Genomic DNA, 22928 nt, shown 5'->3' with positions numbered 1-22928 from the left:
AGGGGGTCCAACCCGTTACTAGCATGGGGTACCTAATAAAGTGGCCGGTGAGTGTATGTTCCCCTCAGAATGAACTGTAATAACGGTGGTGATCCCCTGACTTTTCATTTTGTACCATCATGTAAAAATGTAAAAACACTAATGGATTAGGATTAAATACTTGAAAAACTAATTACATTTAGATTAATTTAATGAAATTGAGATTTTGCACTCTATTTAAAATTATAATAAATTTCATTTTAAGTGTTAATGTGAAAGTAAAAACAGCCATGAATACTTTGCATCACACTGAATGTGTATTTGATTAAATGTTGGTAAATCTAGAATGCATCTACATGGAACTGAATGTTCCCTGGTTTCATTCATTCATTCATTCCTGCCAAACCTCTTACAGAGTTCTGGTTTAATCAACATTCACTTCACTTCCTTTGATATTTATGAGTTCTCCGGACATACAGGATTGCCTGACGTGATAACTGTAAGCCTGTCCCGTTGCAGATTTACATCATGTGTTGACACGTGCAGTTATGGACAAATTAGCCCTGTAATGTTGTGCTTTGTCTATTTTTAAAGCAACACTGGAGAACTTTTTGTTATTTAAAATGTTTCCAAAAACGTTTCAGTGTTTCATCAACTTGTAACAGGGTGAACGGCACTTCTGCATTCTGCAGCAGCAGTTAATATTAAAAAAACAACAACCATAAATCATTGAAATAGATCAGAAGATAACTTCTTAGAGGATCCCTACCTTATCAGTGTAAAACTCTCGGGTTTTGTGACTAATAATTATAAAATAATTCTGCCAGGTTATATACAAAACAGATGTTCAAGTTTAGCTCATGGCCCAGGTCAAAAGTAAAATTTGCAATATAAATCTGAGTTTTAATGTTGTGTTAACTAAGAAATAAAAACATCCCAATCTGTTTTACATCCACATTTTTATTGTTTTTTTTCATATCCTGGTTGCACACACAGAAAATGAACTTTGATGTCAATAAATAGTGAGCATTTGAGATCATAAAAGTCCAAAATGTCACATTGGAGTTGTTAGAGATTGCACAGCAGCGGCTCATCTCAACAACCGCCATCAAACACACTGAAAAGTGTGAGCAGTGGAGCAAAGCTTTCAGTCACCTAGAACCCTTCATCTCTTTGCACTATATGGTATTGTTCTTGCCTTTTCTTCAGTGGACATGCTGAATAAATCTACTTATTTCTTCATACACAAAGCTATAGTATTCAAAATATAAAACGCCACATTCCATGAATTTCACAAGTTTTCATTAAGTATAACAGCCCCTCCCCCCACACTTCCAGAAGTGGGCTTGAAGTCCACAAAACCTATTGTGAGGAGATTAAGCAGGATGGGCAACATAACATATAATACCAAGAACAGACAATACGCGGCGCTAACATGAGATTATCATCACACTGCACCGAAGCTGTGCATTACAAATAATCTGGTTATCATTCCTTCCTGCATTCAATGAAATAATTAAAAGGAAAAGAAAAAAGTTGAAATTTAAAAGCCACACAGACCTTCGGATTTAAGTTTTCAATTGTTTATCTAGCTTTAAAAATGTGGAAAAACAAGGATGTGATATGTCCACCTGAGTTTGGGTGAGATGAACTACCCAGCATCCCATAGCTCCTCTCTCAGTAACAATGCACCTCGCAGCACTGAGCGTCCATGGTGCTGGGCTGGGCTTCCCAAAACTGGCCTAATGAGTATGGAATCCTTTTTTTCTTGTATTCATGTATGGTATAGTGGACATTAAGCTGGTAACAGTTTCCCCAAAAGCATTAAGTGTGTATGTACATTTTCCCTGTTTTCTTTCATTGTTATTTATATATTGCTTGACACGGGGCGCCCTGGTGACTCACCTGGTAGAGCATGCCTCTTATGTACCAAAAGTCCCAGGGTTCCATTCTGACCTGCTGCCTCTCTCTCTCTCTCTCCCCTGTCCTATTAATTAAAAGGCCCAGCCCAAAACAAAACAACTAACAAATATCATCTCTGACACATCTGCTTTCAATAGAGTAAAGCTCTACTTGACTCCGATATCTTTTGGGTATTGACAAATTTAAAAGTGTGAAGGAAGACAAGGAATGGTTTTCCTTCATCTTTTTTTCTTCTTCTTGAAAATCCACTTGTTTTTGGCAGAAGTGCATTACTAAAATCCTGTATTCCACAGTAACTATCATGAGCTTTTAAGGGTTGTCAACATTTGCATTGTTTAGGGTGTTTGGTGTAGTTAGAAACACGCACACACCACGTATAACGGAACAAAGTACGAACACATTAAGATTGGTGGAAAAAAAACATCCTAGTTTTGGGAAACTCAACCCAACCTGTCATTCTCTGCAGGTAACAGAAAAACTAAAAACGACAGATGGCCGTAATACCATGTTAGCTTGTTGCTAATGTTCAGTGACACACATACACACACACGCACGCACGTACTGTACAACGATGAAGTTTAAATGAATTCTCAAACTGTATGTACCACGAGATTCCTTTGTACAGAGGAGATAGAGACAGAAGTCAAAGACAGGCGCGTTGGGAGATGAGGCACAATGTTCAACAGTTTTGTGTTTTCTTGTTTTTTTTCTCATATGTATGTACTTGCACACAAGCAAGTAGTAGTAAAATGCTGGAGTATAGCTGTCATGGCAATTATATTACACCGGTTCCCTTATTCAACTCGTGTGGATGAACCAAGACAGGAGGAGGGAACTTCGTGTTTCCAGGTTCATCAGACATGACTGGACAGCCAGCGCTCTGAAACACATTACACCTGGAAGCTCAACGAGAAAATGAGTTGGACTTGTCGGAATTCGTCTTCAAACATTACTCAAGGTTTTGGGATCCCATGGTGAGAAACCAGCCTGTGAAACATCCGTCTCTCCTGCTTTCAGAAAGCACATCGCCTCGTTTAGGAGGGAGTCTGGCTCTGAGAAAGCTGCAGCCAAGGCCAGATTTTTCTCTCTCTCGTGTAAACAAGTAGACGTAAAATCAAGCAACACGCCAATAACTCAGAATCAGATTATGTCCACTCAACAATAACATCTCAACCAAAGCTCTCTTCCAGTCCAGATGTGAATTACTAGTATTACCGTTTCCCCTCCCTGCAGCAGCAGTCCAAGCTTTGCTGCAGCAGAGCCATCTACTGACACTCAACACTTCTGTTTACTGCGGCCTTGACATTGCACAAGAAAAATGATTCAATACTGAGTGGTGTAGAATTAAAAAAAAATAATTCCAGTGCTTGTTTATGAGCCAGTTGTGAGCAAGATGCCTTCTCCTGAGTTTTTAAGTCTAATCAGAATCAAGAAGGAAATATTAAGAGTGAACAGTTGTGTTTCTGCCAAGCCATTTAGATCATGTAAATAAGAGGACGCCAGAATAAGAGGACACAACTATTTACAGCATTTTAACATCAACATCGACTCCGACGTCAGGGCCCGAACACAGAAAAAATAAATAAAACTACTCATAGAATTACAGAACAGCTTGACTAACTGGATTTACACAACACAGACATTCATTTCTTCAACTGCTCTTTAATATCATTTTCTGATGGTCACTTTTACGGTAAGAAACCACAGGAAATCTGTTCAGAGCCATGCAATGCCAAGAACCAAGGTACTGTAATAAAGGCTAATATTGGTGAGTTTTACATAACTAGTTCCTATTATTATGAATCCGAAATGCAGACGGTTCTCCCATTGTGTAATTTGGTTTCTCATAAAATATTTCAACCAATCCATGTAGTCAGCTGGGAAAAAAAAATGTAGATCCGCTATTAAATACAAAATAAAATACCACAGTTGAAGCCAGGTGGAACATCAAAACTCACTTCAAGCTCCTTGATATTCCTCATGACAAACTGCATATCTGACCCGCTCTGAAAAAACACTGCATCTCTCCAAACCACCTGAGCAGACAACTTGGCATTGTATACTCATAACTTTAAAACTCTCCAGTCGTCACTTTCAACATTTCTGTCATGAACGGTATACGGGCCCCGACTTCAACCCTGATGCTTTCACACACACACACACACACGTTGATATAAGCAATCATAAACTCAGCAACAGTAAAAAACAAACAAATGGCTTTTGTATCAAGGGACAATAAAAGAGAATGTGTGTATTAAAATGAATACACAGTTTATTGAAATGCTTAGAATTAAAAAGATTTTTTTAATTCACACAGTGGGAAGGGAAAGAAATGTTACGATGAAGGAATGACTGATGTTCTTCCCCATTTCCTGAATGGGTTGATTCTTTAAATTACAGCTCTCTGACAACAATAACAATGGTACAAGATGGACAACACTAGTTGTTCGTGTTGTTAATGTGTCTCTGGCTGTGACCAAATCCAGATGACTTGCAGGCTGATTGGTTTCAAAAACACACATGTGAGTCGGCTATTCACGTCTTGTGTGATTACTGTCAGCGTTTACACAAACCCGGAGCTGAATTTAGAGTCGTTAAAGAAAGGGAGGCGGCCAACACACAAGTCTCTCCTTTAGGACTGGTGCAGACAAGAGACTACAGTGATAGTGTGAGCAGATCAAATGAAATCATCATTCTGAAAACGTCTTTGGCTGGAGCATTTGGCAATTCAACAAAAGAAATAAATGCGGACATTGCTGAGGGATGAATTGCAATGCATCGAACACATGTAGAGATGAAGAAAGAGGGAGAAGAGTGTAACACGGAGGGCATGACAGCACGCACGCGCACACACACGCACACGCCTCCACAAAGCTATCTCTGAGGATCACAATCAACCAATCAAGTAAAAAGGTGTGTATTAGTGCAAATGTAACAAGAGACCACAATGGAAATGGTCATGGTGTGAATGAGGGAATCAGGGCAGAGAGAAATAAAACGAGTCTCTGCCCTCAACATGCAGGATCAAATGAAACAGAACGGCTTGCCGGTTTGTGCTTATAAGTTTCATCTCATTCAAAAGCATCTGCCAAGTTCATGCAAATCCTTGTGTCATGCCTGCATGTCTCCATGTTTGTTTGTGCTTAAAAGGCTAAACAATATAAACCAGCTTTCATGTATTAGAAATACATGTGAGAATAGTAGTTGAAGGAACTGAAATGCTGTGTGTTTTTCAATTAAAGTCTTTGAAAAACAGCAGCCTAACACATGCAAATGCTTGTGTGTTTGCGTGTGTGCGCGTGTGTGCGTGCGTGTGTGTGTGAGGAGATGGACACGCCAACGCCCAGAGCTGCGAATAGCAACAGCTGTGGGTTAATAGGGTGTTTGCTGCTGTGTGCTTGAGTGTGTGTCTGTGTGTTGTTTGTGGTCATCGCTGAAAGTAGTTGGAGGAATCGTGAGCAGGAAGCTGGACGAGGGAGACAATCACGTTGACCGCGTTTTGGGTCGTTCTGCATTGAGGGGCTTCACATCGGGCTCACACGGCCGTTGTGGGTGTGTTTTGGGGGCCACGTCTCTCTAAACCCTGAGCGCGCTTGGTTCTCCGCTCGTACGACAAAATCTGGATTCTCACGTTTTTTTTTTCTCCTGTGTTTTTGTTACAGTGCCCTGCAGCTTCCGATGCGTATGGCTCTGACGGCTCTTCATTGGGATGGGCGGGTTTAGTTCTTGCGGTGTTTAACGTGTCCGGGTTTCCATTGAGCCAATCGGGCCTGGTTCTGAAGCCGCTGCAGGAAGACAGGCGGTACCGGTTGGGCTGGCAGTGTGGTTGATGCTTGATGTTTATTCAACGGGTCGAGAAAGAGTTTGTTCTCAAGACTTTGGCCACTGCAGTTCTCCATAAGAGATCTGTTGCACGATGACAATTAAATGCTGATCATTTCACCACACATTGTGATGGAGGTTATTGTCATATACAGGCTGCCATGACACCTTACTGGTGGAACCATGGCATCCAAACTATAGTCTGGACAAACTCGTCGTCTGTGGTCCTGGGTATTTTCAGTCGCTGGATGGAAACAGGAAACAGTTGAGCTCTAGTTGAGCACAGATTTCTTCACCGTGTCAGTTTGCAGCACCACTGTGATATCCCCACACAACCAAGACATTGATTTCATTTGTTTCATTTCAAAGCATCAGTGGTCCAGCACTGCGACCATTTAACTCGATCCTGAGATAGTCTGGGTTGGGTTGACTGGGTGTGTCCGATTAGACGAGTAAGTCTTAGGACCACCTGCCAGGAAAAAAAGGTGATAAATGCCAGGTCGGACTTGGTTATTCTGGTTGCGTTTCTGTTTGATGAGTAGCATATGCGCTGGGTATGAATGACTTTGTTGTTGACTTGGTAGGTCTGCTTGGTTACGAATCTGGCTCTGGGTTAGAGGTTCAGTCAGCAGAGGTGCTAGATTCAGGACAGGCCAGAATGAGATGTGGTTCTGGTTACTTGTTCAGTGGGAACTACTGCTGGATTCAGGTCGGGCTTGGCTAGCGGTCCGTGGAGCACCATAGAGGGTTACTGATGCTATGTGGTTATTCTGCATCACCTGAGGAACAAATGATGTGTTAGAATGGACCGGATCAAATACAAAGATATGGAGTTAAAATACATATAATAGTTTCATGCACACTGAGACAAAGCAGACAAAACCCATTGTTTTAAGTTAGGGTCATATCTTTAAGTACAAAAGTTCTCTATCTCTTTTTCAAATAGAAAATTATAAATCAGATCAGTCTAAATATTAACAAATGCACACAGAAGGATTCAAATGAATTTCAGGATTTACATATAAATGACTCCACATAAATAGTTTTCAATGAACACAAATATAGGTATTGCTGTTTATAAATGTAAAAACAAATCCAAAGGTTCACAAATGTACTTTTGATCTTGATTGCCTCGATAGTCTAGTGTAGATACAAAGGTATTATTCAATGTTATCATACAGGCATAGCTTTACACACATAAATTATAATTTTGTAAAATCATAGTTAATTGTAGAGCTGAATGCAGCACATTGCTTTGCTCAGCCCCGCTGTCTTTCTCTATATGTTTATTCATAGCTAGCTAGTTAGCACCCTGTGGTCCTGCTCCGCACCCTGCTACACCCTGCTACGCCATGAACTACTACAACTACTATTTCTAGTCATAGCTCCATTATCTTTATTGTGACTATTAGTGCCACTGTTCACCCCCCCCCACCACCGGCACCGTCAGACACCGCCTACCAAGAGCCTGGGTCTGTCCCAGGTTTCTCCTCTGAGTTTTTCCTCGCCACTGTCCCACTAAATGCTTGCTCTTGGGGGAATTATTAGAATTGTTGGGTCTTTGTTAATCACAGAGTGTGGTCTAGACCTCCTCTATCTGTAAAGTGTTTTGAGATAACTGTTGTTATGATTTGATACTATAAATAAAATTGAATTGGATTAATATCCTGTTGCTCAAAATGCCAATATCAGCTGCAGAATTTTCATTTAATGCGTGGTACAATTTTTAACAAGCTGGCAATTAAAAAATAAAAGTAAACCCTGCCAGGACTGTAACGTTGGAGAGTGTTTACAGATATCTCCGCTAACTGTAGTTTCACGCATATTGTTCACACTGAAATGCTAGCTAAAGCTACAGAGATACGAGTCCTGACCTCAAAGATCATCCTCTGCAGTCCAAAGCAGAAGGTCGAGCCGAAGGGGTTGGTGTTATTGGCTGACGAGGACCTGTCAAACACAAACATCTGATAATGTCAGAGAGGGCGTCCATTTGGATGAAGGCCATAAAGGTTTGCTATAAAAAAAACCTGCAGCAAGATCCGTAAACCAACAAAAATATTAAAACGTGCCAACAAAATATTGTAGACGTATAGTATGTGGGACACATTTAAAATGGGATCCATTTTGTCTGTGTAGATGCAAGAGCATGTGCATGTACCTGTGGAGCACGACTGGTTTTTCCATCGGGTGACCGAGCATTTCCTGAATCTGATCCCACTGACAGAGGAACAAAAGGTTAGCAGACAACTCACGAGGAGACTTCCATGGCAGTCGATAAAAAGGCTTGTTTATCCACTGCCTTTTATCACAACGTTACCAGACCTGTATAAAGAGGTCATTTAGGGGAACAAGACTGTGGTTGTATTAGCTTCTGGGTGATAGTAATGCGGTTTCCAATGGCATTGTACTCAGATAAACCACTGTGTGGTAAAGGAGAAACAGATTGTAGATCATTACATCATTGCTGAAGATCAAATGCTGTATCCTGTTCTCACTAAAACCCTTTTCTCCATGAGAACTTTCTTCAAGCTAAATTAAAGCTAATTCTGGGATGTTTTTAGTGGATAAAAGTCATATCACAAGATTTTACTTATATGGCTTGCTCTATAGTAACATCAGATTATTAATGTAGCCACCGCATTAAACAGATTCTTTTGTCCATTCCTAATTTAAAAAAAATTGCATCCACATGTGCACTTTTAAGAAAAAAGGTTTGTCCACATTAAAAATGGAAAAACACAACTGAAGTGCTGTCGTGCTTTCAAGACAACAGGGGGCGAGATAACCCCAGTCGTTTAAAGAAGAAGATGATGTTGGCCAATCAGAAGCCTGAAAAAAACTGGAAGACTACCCGTATATATATCTATGAAGACTACTAGAAAAACTAGAAGTTCAACGGTCACATCAAATGCCAGCAATGTTGTACATTAGTGCATACATGCCTGTGGCCAGGACTATTTTAGCAATGTCTGCCATGCAAAAATATGTCGCCTCATCTCGCTTTGCCAGACCTTCCTCCACAGCGCTGCAGAGGAGGGTAAAAGAGTGAAATATGGCAGCATTTCCGGCAGCATTGAATACCTCTTTTGTGACGCCTCATTAAGGAGATAATGGCGCACACTCTGACATTGCAAGACAGAAACTCTTTTTCCCATCTACACAACTACAACAGTCTACACCCTGGCCAGAGGTTTCCTAAAGCTCAGTTTACAGTGATCTAAAACACAGTTTGTGCGTGAACAAAAGAATGAAACACAGTGAAAAAGCTTGTTTAAAAAAAAAAACCCATGTACGTGTGTCTTAAAGGTCAACTATTATATAGGATGTTTAGTTTTGTACTTGTATTGTATTGTATCTGTATTTTGTGATTCAACTGGAACATGTTTACATGCTTTGATGTTCAAAAAACAGTTCTTTTTTCTCATACTGCCCATGGCTGCTACACCTGTATTCACCCTCTGTATGTGATGCTTAGTTGGCACGCCTGTCTTGTTAAGCCCCCCCCCCCTCACAAAAGAGTCTGCTCTGATTGGCCAGAGCATGTCCGCAAGTCTCAGATTCTCAGTTGGAATCACCTTTGTAGTTTTGTATCGTAAATAAATCACCAATAAAAGAATTCTTACCAAATACTACACAACCAGACATGTTCCAGCAGTAATGTGACCCAAAATAGGGGAGAAGTGACCAACATTTGCCGCTAGGATTACAGCTATCAGGCGTTAGCACGCAACTAACATTACTGTAGTTAGCAGCGGACATTAATATACTACAGCAGCAGTTTCTACCTTCAAAAATAAAGGCTGATAAAGGCTTTCAAACCAAATACTACAAAACTGAAAATGTTTCAGGAGTAATGTGACCTGGAATTGGCAACAACATTGGCCAAGATTACATTTTTTACTGCCGTTAGCATGTAGCTACATGCGACAATGTTAACACCACAGTGGCTTAAAAAAAACAAACTCCAGTAGTTCCGGCCTGGAGGAGATGACCAATCCCATGTCTCATAGAAGGCCGGCTAGGGGTTACGTGATGCTGACCCAAGAGTAGAAAAAAGTGTTTTTGAAGAGAAAATACGGAAAATTGTAAATGAAACAAAGGGTTTATTAGTGATACGGAGTCGAAATTAGAAAGCTGAACTCACTGGTCAGATCATTGCAGCCCTACCATAGCACCACATTGTGAGTTTTACAACAACAGCACTGACCACTGGCAAAATGTAACGGTTCTATGAATTTAAGTCTATAACCGACCTTGCTGTTGGTGGTTAAGATGCAGTCCTCCGTCTGAGAATCAGCTCCATCTAGAGTTTAGGAACACAAAGACATTAGGTGAGGGGCGGAATAAAAATCACCATCATACCATTCACACTAAGACACGCTGGGTTCACTCTTTGTAGAGATTGGTGACTGAGAAGCGTCTCACCTTTCTTAATAACAAGTGGAATCTTAAAGTCACAGCGATGATATCTGTGATGAGAGAGAAAACAATGAAAAACATAGGCAATTAAACTAATGACAGACACACTACAGTGTAAGAAGTAGAGCCAAAGACCTTTGCCCGAACCCTGGCGATGGTCTCTGGCGATTATGTTTTGGTTGCACCGGCAAAAAAACGGTAGTCATGAATAAATGATGTTAAAAAATTTATAAATTACTCATTCTTGGCAAAAGGCAAAAGAGCTGTGCGCGTATGCAGATCTGAATATTGTCGGGCAGTAAACGGGTTTGGGCTTTTAAAAAGATGTCAATCAAAATGTAATTGCGGGCTCCGGCCGAATTCTGCAAGGCTCGGGCCTTGTCGGGTCTAACTTCTAAAGCCCGATTACAGCTCTAGTAAGAGGTAACAATAGAGAAAGAAGGGCTTACTGAGTATTACAATATTGGCACTGGATGTAGATGAAGGAAATGGATGATGCAGTATTAGGACTGCAAATGGTCGGTACTATTTTCAGCACATGTACAGATTATTTGCCCGAATCCCATTAAATAGGAATTCAGTGAAATTACAACTCTCTGCACGCGCAGTGCATTCTCTCTTCACATGTGCAGCCCAGACTTCTGCCAGGTCTGAGCCAAAAGGACTGCATGAAAGCATGGGAGTTTTAATTATATAACTCAAGCGAAAATATTTTATATCTTTATACTTATATATATATATCTTTATACATTTATTAATTAATTTGTTAAGTATTATCCAAGCCTTGTTTTCACTGTCCGTATTTATCTAGCCCAGGTGATGTCTTGTATATATGTCTTTGTCCTTATGTAACTGTATTGTTTTCAGTTGTCGGAATTTATTTTTCTATATTGATGTCTTAATGTCTGTCTTGACGTGCTGTACCATGTTTTATGTTTCTGCAGAACAGGAACCTGCTGAAAACCAGTTTTTAAACTGAGTCAGGCCCGTTTTTATATTGTAATGTAATGTTACTTTTTCTAACTTCCCTGTATAATAAATATATGAAATACTTCAGTGAAGCAGCCGATTTTTGCTAGCTAGCTGTTACCATGTGGGATGGAGCTTGATATAGCATGTTAAATGAAGAGTTTTCATTTATCTATACTAATTCATTCTTTGTAAAACATTTCTATTATAAATTAGATGTTTACTTTAAACCTTAACTCGGCACACAGCCCACATTATTGCCTGCTCGAATCCCCACTGGTTCGAGATTATGTCTGCTTGTGATATGGTAAAAGTTTTTTTTTCTTTCTGCGTATGACATGGAAAATACAGCAGACAGAAGAAAATAACCCAGATATTACCATTTTATTCCTGTTATTTCCCAATTATTAGAAATTCAAAATTCTGAATTTGCAACATTATGCAGTATTGTTAACGATCATGGAGTATGATAGAGAAAGACCAAATGGTGGGGGAAAACTGGGTAAAGGAATCCGACAGATTCAGAGAGAAAGATTTAGAAACAAGATATTTACATATTGAAGTTGTAATGTCCGGGGTAGTTGGTATGGAGGACAAACTTTTTCACCAGGTGAGTTGTAGAGTCAAACAGGATATCCTGAAAAATAAGGAAAAAACAATCTTTAAGATTGCTTGTGTACCATATATTTGGCAAGACCAGCCGAATACAGTAATGTTTGCTGCAAACAGCGGGGCTACCAGATGCAGGACTGCTGTACACACCCACAGCCATTCATTATCAGCAGCCAGTATTGCCAGCTGGCCACTGAGCAGATGCTCCAGCTTGTTGTTCAGAGGATCTGATCAGCAACTTACAGGGTATTACAGTGCAATAGGATTAAAAACAGACTTCACACTAAGCAGAAAAATAAATAAATACTTCCATGAGCGCTACTTTGGCTTAAGTACACTTACAGCTGTTACTACTGGTGGAAGTCTCTTAAAAAAGACGGACCAAATCCTCAATGACCCCACTCACCTACGCCATTAGTAATTTTATGAGAAGTAATAGGTCAATATTTCTCTCTGAAATGTAGTGAAGTAGAAAGTAGCAGGAAAAGAAAAGACTCAAGTAAAGTAAAGGTACCTCAAATCTGTACTTAGGTACAGTACTTGAGAAAATGTTCTTAGTTATTAGAGCCCGACCAATATATCGGCGGGTTGATATTAGACATTTCCCGAGTCTATCGGTATCAGCATTTATAATAGACAATAAAAAAAAGTTTAAAAAAAATTAAATTCATCTCAATCATTTATAATGACAACTAAATGATAGTATAGAATAGTTTGTCCACCAGAGGGCACTCTACAAAGTCCCTGTTGGCAACAGATCATATTTTTTTTTTTGTTCAAAAGGACTTAAGTTCTTATTTGTCTTAAGTTTGTATTTTTATACATTTTATTTATCAAAACTTTAATATATTTTGATGTTTCTCGGTTCTGTTGTGACAATAAAACAAATTATATTATTTTAGTGAGAACTCATAAATAACTACAAATAACTAATGTTAGAGAAATCTGTTCACTTTTTTTAAACGCGTTTCTGGATTTCTTTTAAAAATATATATTGGCCGATACATAGGAATGTCGGATTTTAAAATAACCAATTATTCATATCGTATCACCCTTAAACACCCTTTATCGGTCTGGCTCTATTAGCTACATTTCACCACTGACTGTTACATTCACACACTTCCCTTCCAAGAACTCACAAGATCAGTATGTACATGAACAAGTGTCCAACTTGGTATCTGTAGTTCTAAAGGCCATCAGATCAGACTCTTTTTCTTCCCCTAACCCACACTTTCCAAGTTGGTCGGTAGCTTCAAAACAAAGTATGACTAACTCTTAATTTAAAGTAAATTAAGTCTCTAAAAAAATAACTGTATGAATACAACTAAATAAAAAAATCACAAACACAAAAGTATAGCAACTTGGGCACACGAACAAGCCAAGGCTGAGTCGACGTACCACTCCAAGGGTGAAGTAGTTGAAGTAGTAGTCGTTACATTTGGAAGGAACCTGCTTGTGAGGAGATGGAGAGTGGATCTTCATCTGAAATAAACAACATATAATGATCTGTAGCGGACAAGCAAGTGAGCGAGCTCAGAGTAAAGCAGATCCAAAACAAAAGCCATTATTTCACTTCTGAAATAACATACAGTGTTCTTCATGTAGCCTAGCTAGGCCTACTGTAGGTTTGGTGTAGAAATGTAATATGTTCAAATGCGATTAGGTGGAGCACACAGTCGATTTAAAAAAAAAAAAAAAAAAAAAAAAAAAAAAAAAAAAAAAAAAGTTCAAGTGACTCGCACAACCCGGTTCAGTTTAGTGATTGACTATCAGAATAACCCGAATCCTTAAAAAGGAACCGGGTTTGCCAGTTGTTAGTCCACAACAGGTTGATGTCACGTTGCGTTTCTCCAACAGTTGATTCATACATAACCTTTTGCCACAGGCATTCAAAACTAATGGAAATAACTGTACTTTACTGGACTGTCTGACAAGTGACGACAGATGGCAGTGTGTGTGTGTGTGTGTGAATGAATGCTCAGCAGTACAACCAAACACACGTCTACAAACATCAGACTGCCTGCTTGAACTTAACATTTCTCTTTTCTTGGCTGAGATGGACAACATAGCACTGCATAAATTAGCCAGTGGCTAGCAGACATTTAGAAGGCAGCTTAATACTAACAAAACACCACAGTGAATTTCAGCCTGCATGCACGTTTAAAAAATAATTAAAACTAAAAATTTGAATCCCAAAATTAAAAATCAAATACCTATATACCTATCCTATGAGCACTGTTGTTAGCGCCATGATTTCCTATGATCCCACGTTCAAAAGGTGGGAGTCAACTACTGAGCACATTTGAGTGAGTAAAAGGTTGACACTCAACATGCAACAGTAGCAAATTTACTCAGAGCGTGGGTTTAAAGAAACTATCACTATGCAAGGGTGGGGGGGATATTAAGCTGTCGGAGTGATAAAGGACAGGATGTAGATCAGTATAGGACGAGCAGGGCAAAGTGAAGATAATACAATGTAATTCAAACAACAACAACAATATGAACACTGAAAGGAACAGAGTTTTCCTACCTTGTCCTCAGACTTGTAGAATACTTTATGTGGCGAGCCCAGAGCACCCAGTACATCCTGACAGGAATCTCCAAAGTAGATGCTCCTTTCTAGGGACCTCACTTTACCATCAGCCATCCCGCCCGGACCGCAGCCTGCACTCACACATTAGAGTAGAACAGAACTAATTCAATCTCCAGATAAATGTCAAACAGCATGTCAGTGACATGATTGTCTCCCTGAATGTGGACTGTTGGACAAAAGCCTTTTTTTATGTTTACCATACAGCTATAAGGTCCAGACATGCACCTGCAGCTGTGTTTGTCTATGTTACGGTTACACCAAACAGTTATATAGTTTAAGATTATTCTGCAGTAGAGACACTTTTTTTTCTTTTTTTCCTTCAAATGTCTACATGTTCATTAACAACTTAAAAAAACATTTGATTATTGGTTTTGCTCTAACATTGCAGCAGTGTGACAGACTGCAGTAGAAACGTCAAAGGAAGTCTGGAGGCAAGAGAAAGAAAACTGAATCATCCTGTGAAGCAAAATGTAGATATGAGGATTTGTGAGAAAACCACTTTGGACACACGTTGATTATAAATCCCAAATCTTTCACACTGAGACATACGTTACCTGCAGTGAGAAGGCGGAGTTTGAGCCCCAGTGGCCCTGCCCGATCTCTCAGGACATCCACACACTCAGCAAAGATGTTTCCAAGGAAACAAGCCAAAGGCATTGCCGGAGCTCTGAGGACAGAGAGAACAGTGTGTTTGTGTATTTGTATGTGATTTGTTGTTGTTTGTCACACAAACAGCTACTAATCAATCACTATCTACTGCTTTCACAAAATATTTGTTTGTGAGCCTAGTTTTCTCCCATGCTGACAAAAGAGTGTGGTTTTTGGTCAACAGATTTCAATTTGTTTTCGGTTAGTTTGGAAACCTTTATTGTATTTTAAATCTGAGTAGTTTGATGCAGATTGAGATGGAGGGTAAAGCTTTAGTGCGTAACCTTTTCATATTAATGAACGTCTGTTACATTCAAGCCATTGCCAAATGAGTTGCTACAAAGCTAATTAAGACTATCAGCTCCAAAAAAACTTTGTGTATTTCTCAGTATGGCTTTGTTTACAAAATGGTGTTGTCCGGCGACTTTCGCGAAGCTAATAACCTCTTCTGAAGAGTGCATCATGTTTTTTTAATCCTCCGTGTCCTCCTGGGCTACAAGCACCTGCGTGGAGGAAGTGTGGGGGTGGTGCGCGATCACAGAAGGCTTGTGGATGTGCCGTTTTGTTGTCGTTACTTACAATTCCTCATGGGGGGGGGGGGGGGGGGGACACACAAAATCTACACACTATACTACTGTGCTTCTTCAAAGATTTTCTATCATTAGAATGATAAACACTGAGCATTGTGTGCACCCTTTGGTAGAGGTATGTGCACTGAGTGATGTCTAGTTTGTTGATCTGCATGTGTGTATGTTACCTTGTTTCTTGCAGGTTGTTGCCAGTGTAGATGTGCATCCTCTTGACCATGGCCCCGTGTGGAATCTGAAGGGAGGCCAAACCCATGGCAAAGTTAGGCTGCCAAGGCAAAACAACTGGGAGTAGTACGGGACTGTTGGATACTGGGTTTGTGTGTGCACAATAGCAACAAATAGATGTTTCACAGAAATAAATTGTTATCATGTAGAGAGAGATGTGATCATGTATGACGAAGCATTGTGCAGTGAAACGCCTCGTGACACACTGACTGACCCTAATAACCACATTCCAGAGGTAAAATCTCAAACACAATGATTCCACTGAATACACATTTTAATCCAGTTTGGACCTCTGTTAGATAACAACGTTTAATCTGAGAGAGGTCCAACATTAAGGGCGGGAATCACCAAGGGCCCCACGATGTACGATATTATCACGATTCTTATTTCAAGATACGTTATTATTGTGATCTCAAACAAATTGCGATATTCTGCGATATATTGCAAATCAGTGCCTATTTGTCTGTGCATCCTGTTACGTTTGTACTTCTGTTTTATTGTAAGCATGCTGTTCATAATGTACATTATTGAGACAAAGAATTTCCCATGGGGTACAATAAAGTCTAAAAGTCTCTGTCTCCCATGTCCTGTCATCAACTGTCCTATCAAATGAAGGCCAAAAGTGTATCTTTAAAAAAAATAAGATCAATACTTGGCGTTGTGTGTATCGATACAGTATTGCCAAAGAAAATACTGCGATACTATACTGTATTGACTTTCTCCCCCACCCCTATCCAATCAAAATGAAGGGTGACTCAGCAGAGGTTACATCATTTCTCTGCTGATTCTTTGTGCATTTACAATTTGCATTCATCACCACCGAGCACCGGAGATGCAAAACAGCTGCTGATGAGTCACACTGATAGTGTGTTAAAGCAAACGCTTGCAGGTACAGTAACCCCCACTCAAAAGATTAAATAAATTGAATGAACAATTTTAGAAGTCCGTGGGAATTTCCTCTTCATCATTATGTTTTATTGTGTAGATTAATAGTAAGAAACATCACAACAAATGTGGGAAAGATGAAGGGGTCGGAATATGTTCAGACCTTAACGCATTACAAACCTTCTTACACGCTCATAACAAAACAGGAAACAAACAACAGCTGAGGGTTGAGCTTTAGACAAAGAAATGCAAATACTCTTACTCACACTGGAAGCTGAAACTACCACATTTGCACCGGCACACAACTACTGAGCACAAGCTGTTCTTTCAGTAAACCAAACGCAACTATTGCACCAGTTCAGCATGCAGCTCAGGGCGGATTGGAAGGTTTAGGAAATAATTGTTGCAGTTACTATGACATCACAGATATGACGGAGGGAAGAATGGCTCCTCCAAAAAAGATGGGATAGAATGCAAAAAAGCCTTGTCAAGGGGATATGAAGTCTGAGGAAGCAGTAAAAACATCAATATGTGATGTGTGCTTTCACAGTGGCAAGCTGCAGCATGGAGCAGACGGCGGGGCAGCTGGGTCACGACGTGCATCTCTCAAGACATCCACAGCTGTGCAGTGCAGACAGTAAAACATCTGGCTAACTGTACAAACCTCAATCCAAAATCAAATCCACAAAAGGCAAAAACCTTAACACTTTATGAACAGTATGTAAAAACAAAATGTGCATTTCCCAGATTGAGATGTCATATTAGGGCTGCTCGATTGTAGAAAATATCTTAATCCCGATTATTTTGATCAGTATTGAAATCCAGATTATTTAATGTGATCATTCTTTGAATTTTGGAAAGATGTTGCAATTATTGAATAAAAAAACAAAACAGTAAGACAGTTAAACCAATGAACAGTGAAAACACTTTGAAATTTGACATGTCCCATAATACTTTTTTTCATTTCTCATTCAGAACACAAGAGGAAATTAGAGTTTACTTGCAAAACCTAATGTGCGAAATAACGATTATTCTCGATTACTCTGTTTTTGTAATCGTTAGGAGCCAAAATTGTATTGGTGATTGAAAATGTAATTAATTGTGCAGCCCTATATCACATTATGTTGAAAATCTGTAAGCTGCTGGGTGTCTGCATCTTTTTTGGAGAACTAAATTATAAACTCATGTTGCCTGAGCCATCCCGAGTACCTAAACTCTCTACTGCAGTCCAAACTTGACTGCTCACATAACACTGCAATTAGTCTTTGACAGCTCAACAGTATAACACTGGAATTCATACTTGGTGCATTTAAAGATTTGTCAAAGTTCCTTTTATGCTTCAGAAAATCTGCCACAAAAGGTTTCGCATCCTGTGCCACATCTCTACACACTTTGGATCACTGACATCCAAGGACATCCAAATCTTTTGTACCCATGCAGATTACACACGTAGCTAGACAATCATATTGTCAACATGCACTTGGTTTCCACATTCAGTCCCACATTATTATCACAACATAACATTCAATTCATCCACCCGGCTGACTCGTTTCCTGTGTGGCACAATCAGACGGAGTTATGTGAGAAATGAAAAATGGTTTATAGTAGCTGACAGGGATTCAGGGATGTGCTCAAGGCAACGTGACCTCAGATTTTTCATATGAAGGCTGATCACTTCAATCACGTGGCTGCTGCAGCAATTCCCCCGGGGATGTAAAATCAACCCCTCAGCCCTTGTTTAACTGGCAAAAAAAAAAAAAGATTCTCACCTCGTATTTTGGAGCTTCATTCCATGAGTCCAGTTGAAAGGAGAAAGACAGGCCGCGAAAGTTGAGATGGAACAACTGCTCTGCAGCATTGTAAACTGCAGGAAGAGGAATGAGAATGAAAAGATGTCACAAAAGAGATAAATGAGACGGTGTCCTCAATGGCTTTATGCTTTGTAAGAGTACCTCCAGGGTGCGTAGCTCCGAATGACTGGTCTATTTGCTCTATTGTGGGGGCAATGGCCTGAGAGTTGAAATGGACTCCACTGAAACACATTACACACACAAACAGCCAGTGTTAGTGCAGCTATTAACATTCATACAGGATGTACTGCATTAGCTGAGGAGCTAATGCCGGGGAAGTGAAATAGACTCCACTGACGGACAATCATACACACAGAGTTTAAAAAAACACATTAAAGCAGGCAGACTCCATTGCTGTGATCTCTTTCTCTAAGTAGCAGTATATCTGTAAGGAGCTAGGTCTTGTAGTTAAAAACGGTCTCTGTGGCAACATAAAATGGACAGTGTATACATGCATCCATATAGATCTGTGCCTGCAGATAATGGCCATATAACAATAACAACTGTGAGTTTGGGACAGGGCTGCTTGATCATGGAAAAATAGGATTTGGTTAATAATTAAATCAAAATTATTTAACACGATTACTCAATGACTTTTGAACAGATGTTGCAATTATTAAACTTAACAGTGAGAAAGTTAAACAAATGAACAATAGAAACACCTTGAACTGTGAAATTTCCATTTGTACTTGTCCCTTTTTAACATTATTTTTCCCCCATTCAGAACAAAAGACATATTAAGACATTACTTGCCAAATTAATAGCACAGCCCCAGTCTGAGATGGTTTTATCCTTGCTGCATCAATACTAACACGTTAATAACAATATGTTTATAAACGCTTTCGACTTCATTTTGGCATTATTACAGTACATCTACTCACCAGTATTTCAACTTGACTTTGCTCAGGTCATACACTTCAATCACCTGTCACTCAGAAAAATGAAATAAGTTAGGAGACAATGGGTACAAAATAAATAGTAAGTTAAATGTCCATAACACAGTCAAGTCTGGAGTCTAATATTTTTGCCAGCTATCTAGAAATATGGGGCAATGTTGCTGCTGCTGCTGTTAACAACTGGAGAAATATTACTTACAACCATCTCTCCTAAATATCTGAAGTGTAACTCCAAGTTCAATTCAATCACTGTTAAACTTCCTGTCTAATATTAACTAATAAATAAATAAATGCCTAGCTTATTGAGAGGCAGTCTCCTTAAATCAACCATTGTCACCTTGAGTCTCTGACTTGTGGCATCAAACAGCAGTTTAATCCCATCCTGAGTCAAGTTCAGTATGAGGTCATGGCTGAGTGGCGTCTGGACGGGGGGGAAAACAAACTCATTTATTAAAAGAGAGGCACCATGAACAGATATGAAGACAAGCAAAAAATCAAAAGAAGTGGCTGTTCAACCTAATTTAAGGGAAACAAGGAACCCAAGATGTGGAACGGGACACGCAATGGCCAGTTCCATGTAGATGAATGTGTGTTTTTATATCTGGTGTCATTCGTGTTAGCATGAGCTGCTCCCAGTTGCTCTTGAACAAATCATGAAGCTAAGAGTCATGGTGTTGCAAAAACAACCTCTCTGACTGACTAGTTATAGCCATTGGACCTGGGGAAATAACATATATTTAAATGTGGCCTGAGCTTGGATTTTTGAGGCTGATGTTTAAAAATCAAAAATCAAATTAAGGTACACTATAATCTCAATTTTTGTTACATGCTTACGTAACAAATATTTTTCCGTTTCTTTTTTTAAAGCCGTTGATGTTTTTAAAGAATTGTGACCAAGATAATAGCTGGACACTTAGGAAATAAACCTTTCAGTGTTCTCTGGTGGACGTAAAATGCAATGGGAACACTATTTCTGAATTACCTCAATTTGGCAGATACTTGACCAAATACAGAAATTTGACAAAAAAATCCAAATATGTAGGGTTGTAAAAAGACTGCAATGGGTGTGTGGTGTGTGTGTGTGTAAGTGAGAGTGAGAGAGAGAGAGAGAGAGAGAGAGAGAGAGAGAGAGAGAAGACAACATAATAAAGACAGACATTTGGCCATCTCACCTGTTCACTGTATAACACCTGGACATTTTTAACAATGCGGCAGTGTTTCTGCAGAATAGAGATGGCCTGGGCCAATGGCATCCCTGTTAACAAAGGATATGCACACACACACGAATGAAGACAAGCAGCAGTATTTCTTATGGAGCCTTAGCCATTGCAATAACATACAAGCAAAAATCATTTCCAGTAAAGAGTTACGAATAGCTTTTAGTCTATTTTTTTCTGTCTGTGTTGTGTTCTTCTAATAACTTGAAAAGGTTGTTATCAAACTCACCTAAGGCGAATTCCCATTGCTCATTTCCTAGTGATCTCTCAGGCACCACCTCCAGATCCAGCATTGGCAAGTAGTGGGGGGCAGGCTCACCTCACCTCAAGACACAATGGGACCCTCTGAGGGACCCTTTCTCTTCGCCTATCTTTCCCTGATCACAGCAAAGTCTCACAATAGTTTCAGATGGCTACTTTAATTCATAACTCTATCTACTTGTTTTTCTGAGTGTGAGCATCGAACAGCTACTCAATCTATGGTTTCCAGTAAAAGGTTGGCTGTCTCACGTCATATGGGATTAAAATGTGTTGAATAGTGTAAATGACATCCGCAGAGCCACCTGTGGCTGAACACCTAGTGCTTACAGAGATACATACGTTTTTTTAAATAACAGTTTAACAAGTTCCCCAGCAAATACTGACAGTCTGCACACAAATTACACAACCTGCCAGCCAACCTAAAACGTCCCAGGCCAGCTGTCAGTTAACCTGGTACTTGTTTGTGTGGTTTAAAATCGATACGGATAAGAAGGGGATAAAAAGAGTTCACTTGGTTCGACGTCAGGAATAAAGAAACAGATAAGTCAGACGTGTTTAACAGACTCACACATCTCCAGTAGGCTCCGATTCAACATGGACTTGTTCGGTTTCAGAGCTGTCCTTCGTCTCCAACACACCAACAAAGCACCTGATCCACTGACAAGCACTTAAAACTAGAGGCACGACTATTCACACTGTTAGCTATCGTTATCTGCCACTGCTGGGCGGTTACGAAAGCATCAAAGCTTGACAACAAGACAGTTTCTTTGCGCTATGAGCTAACGTTAGCTGACGAGCTAGCTGACCCTCCACGTAATGGTAATAAAGTACAAATATAAACGTATGTGCATAAAAATTCTAAATTCAAGACAAATGAAATTAATATTGCGGTTCAGACTAGCACGACATAAACAAAGGCAGCACGCCAAGCCGTCGGCATTTTTTTTTTTTTTTTTTTTTTTTTTGCTGTCTTTCTTTCTTCCTTTCACCAAAGGTTCAAGCTTTGGAGCTAGCTCTTCTGCCGCTAGTGCGCAAATTCAAAGTCCTCACTGTGAGACGCTTCGTCTTGTCACTCATGAGCTCAGTCAGTCGGTAAATGCCCACCGTGTCCCTTGGTCAGGTTTAATGCGTCTTCAATGTCAACAGCGGATAAGAGCAACACAGTGTTCAAACAACAGCAACTTCAGGCATCAACAACAGCCAGCGGGATCAGCTGATAATTCAACTTCCTGTGTTCGACGCACGGTCGGTTGACGTGATGACGTGTCGGTCAGCTGACACCAAACAGATTAGATACAAGAAAACGCCAACAAAACTCTTTACACTAACAGTTATCCATTACTTGATTATTTTGGCAAACTATTTTATATAGGCCTACTGTAAATACATGTCGTTTCTTGAAAACTGTTCTAATATTTGCTGCATTTCTAGAAGAAATAATGCTTTATAAGAAATATGTTAACTGTTATAATATATCTACGTAGGCTACCTTGATCCGTGACTGACCACTTGTGATACATAATAATAATAGTAGTAATAATATTGTTAATAATAACAATGATAATAACAATAATTTATTATTTATTATAATTTATTCAATTGTTATTGATATATCACTGGCTCAGCTGTGTCTGTTTGTTTATTGCATTCTCTTATATTAGGGTGACCAGACGTCCCCGGACGTTTCCGGGGACAGTCCCCGATTTTGGCTACCTGTCCCCGGCTGGATCTGTCCCCGGAAATGTCCCCGGTTTTCACTGTGACTGAAAGACCCGAAATTGGAATGAAAGAAAGAAAAAACGTAGCCGATAATCGCACACCCAACACCCGCAGGCTCCAGACCGCCAGAGCCAGCGGTGCTCAGAGAGGTTTTAGAAGCCGTCTTTTACGATGCTAAAATCACTGATAAGTTACATGGAGTCTGGTGGGTTTAGCGAACGCAATTTCGCGGACTTTTATGTTTTAAAAAGGATCTTAATCTTTAACAGAAAGGTCGACCTCCTTAGAAATCCTTTCCATAATGTTGTCAGACACTTAGA

The 22928-nt window shown here is 39.7% G+C and overlaps 1 protein-coding gene across 2 annotated transcripts; it reads right to left on the bottom strand.

Moving 5' to 3' along the window:
* Nucleotides 1–2987: 2987 nt before the first annotated feature.
* Nucleotides 2988–22135, bottom strand: phaf1 (phagosome assembly factor 1). Of its 2 annotated transcripts, none has more exons than XM_032524156.1 (16): nucleotides 20858–22135; nucleotides 20584–20666; nucleotides 19749–19832; nucleotides 19397–19440; nucleotides 18618–18697; nucleotides 18435–18529; nucleotides 15723–15820; nucleotides 14872–14984; nucleotides 14255–14388; nucleotides 13123–13206; nucleotides 11667–11749; nucleotides 10150–10193; nucleotides 9978–10027; nucleotides 7883–7941; nucleotides 7599–7671; nucleotides 2988–6503 (listed from the first exon to the last, which is right to left on the bottom strand). In XM_032524156.1, the coding sequence occupies exons 1-16, from the start codon at nucleotides 20919–20921 to the stop codon at nucleotides 6408–6410; spliced, it is 1284 nt and encodes a 427-aa protein (XP_032380047.1). In that variant the 5' UTR covers nucleotides 20922–22135; the 3' UTR covers nucleotides 2988–6407. The 2 variants fall into 2 exon arrangements, with proteins under 2 accessions (XP_032380047.1, XP_032380048.1); XM_032524157.1 differs by having other exon boundaries at nucleotides 15723–15787; nucleotides 20858–22134.
* Nucleotides 22136–22928: the final 793 nt, after the last annotated feature.

This window comes from Etheostoma spectabile, chromosome 8 (assembly GCF_008692095.1).
Source record: "Etheostoma spectabile isolate EspeVRDwgs_2016 chromosome 8, UIUC_Espe_1.0, whole genome shotgun sequence".
NCBI classification, from domain to species: Eukaryota; Metazoa; Chordata; class Actinopteri; order Perciformes; family Percidae; genus Etheostoma; species Etheostoma spectabile.
This window is presented reverse-complemented; position numbering and strand designations above follow the sequence as displayed.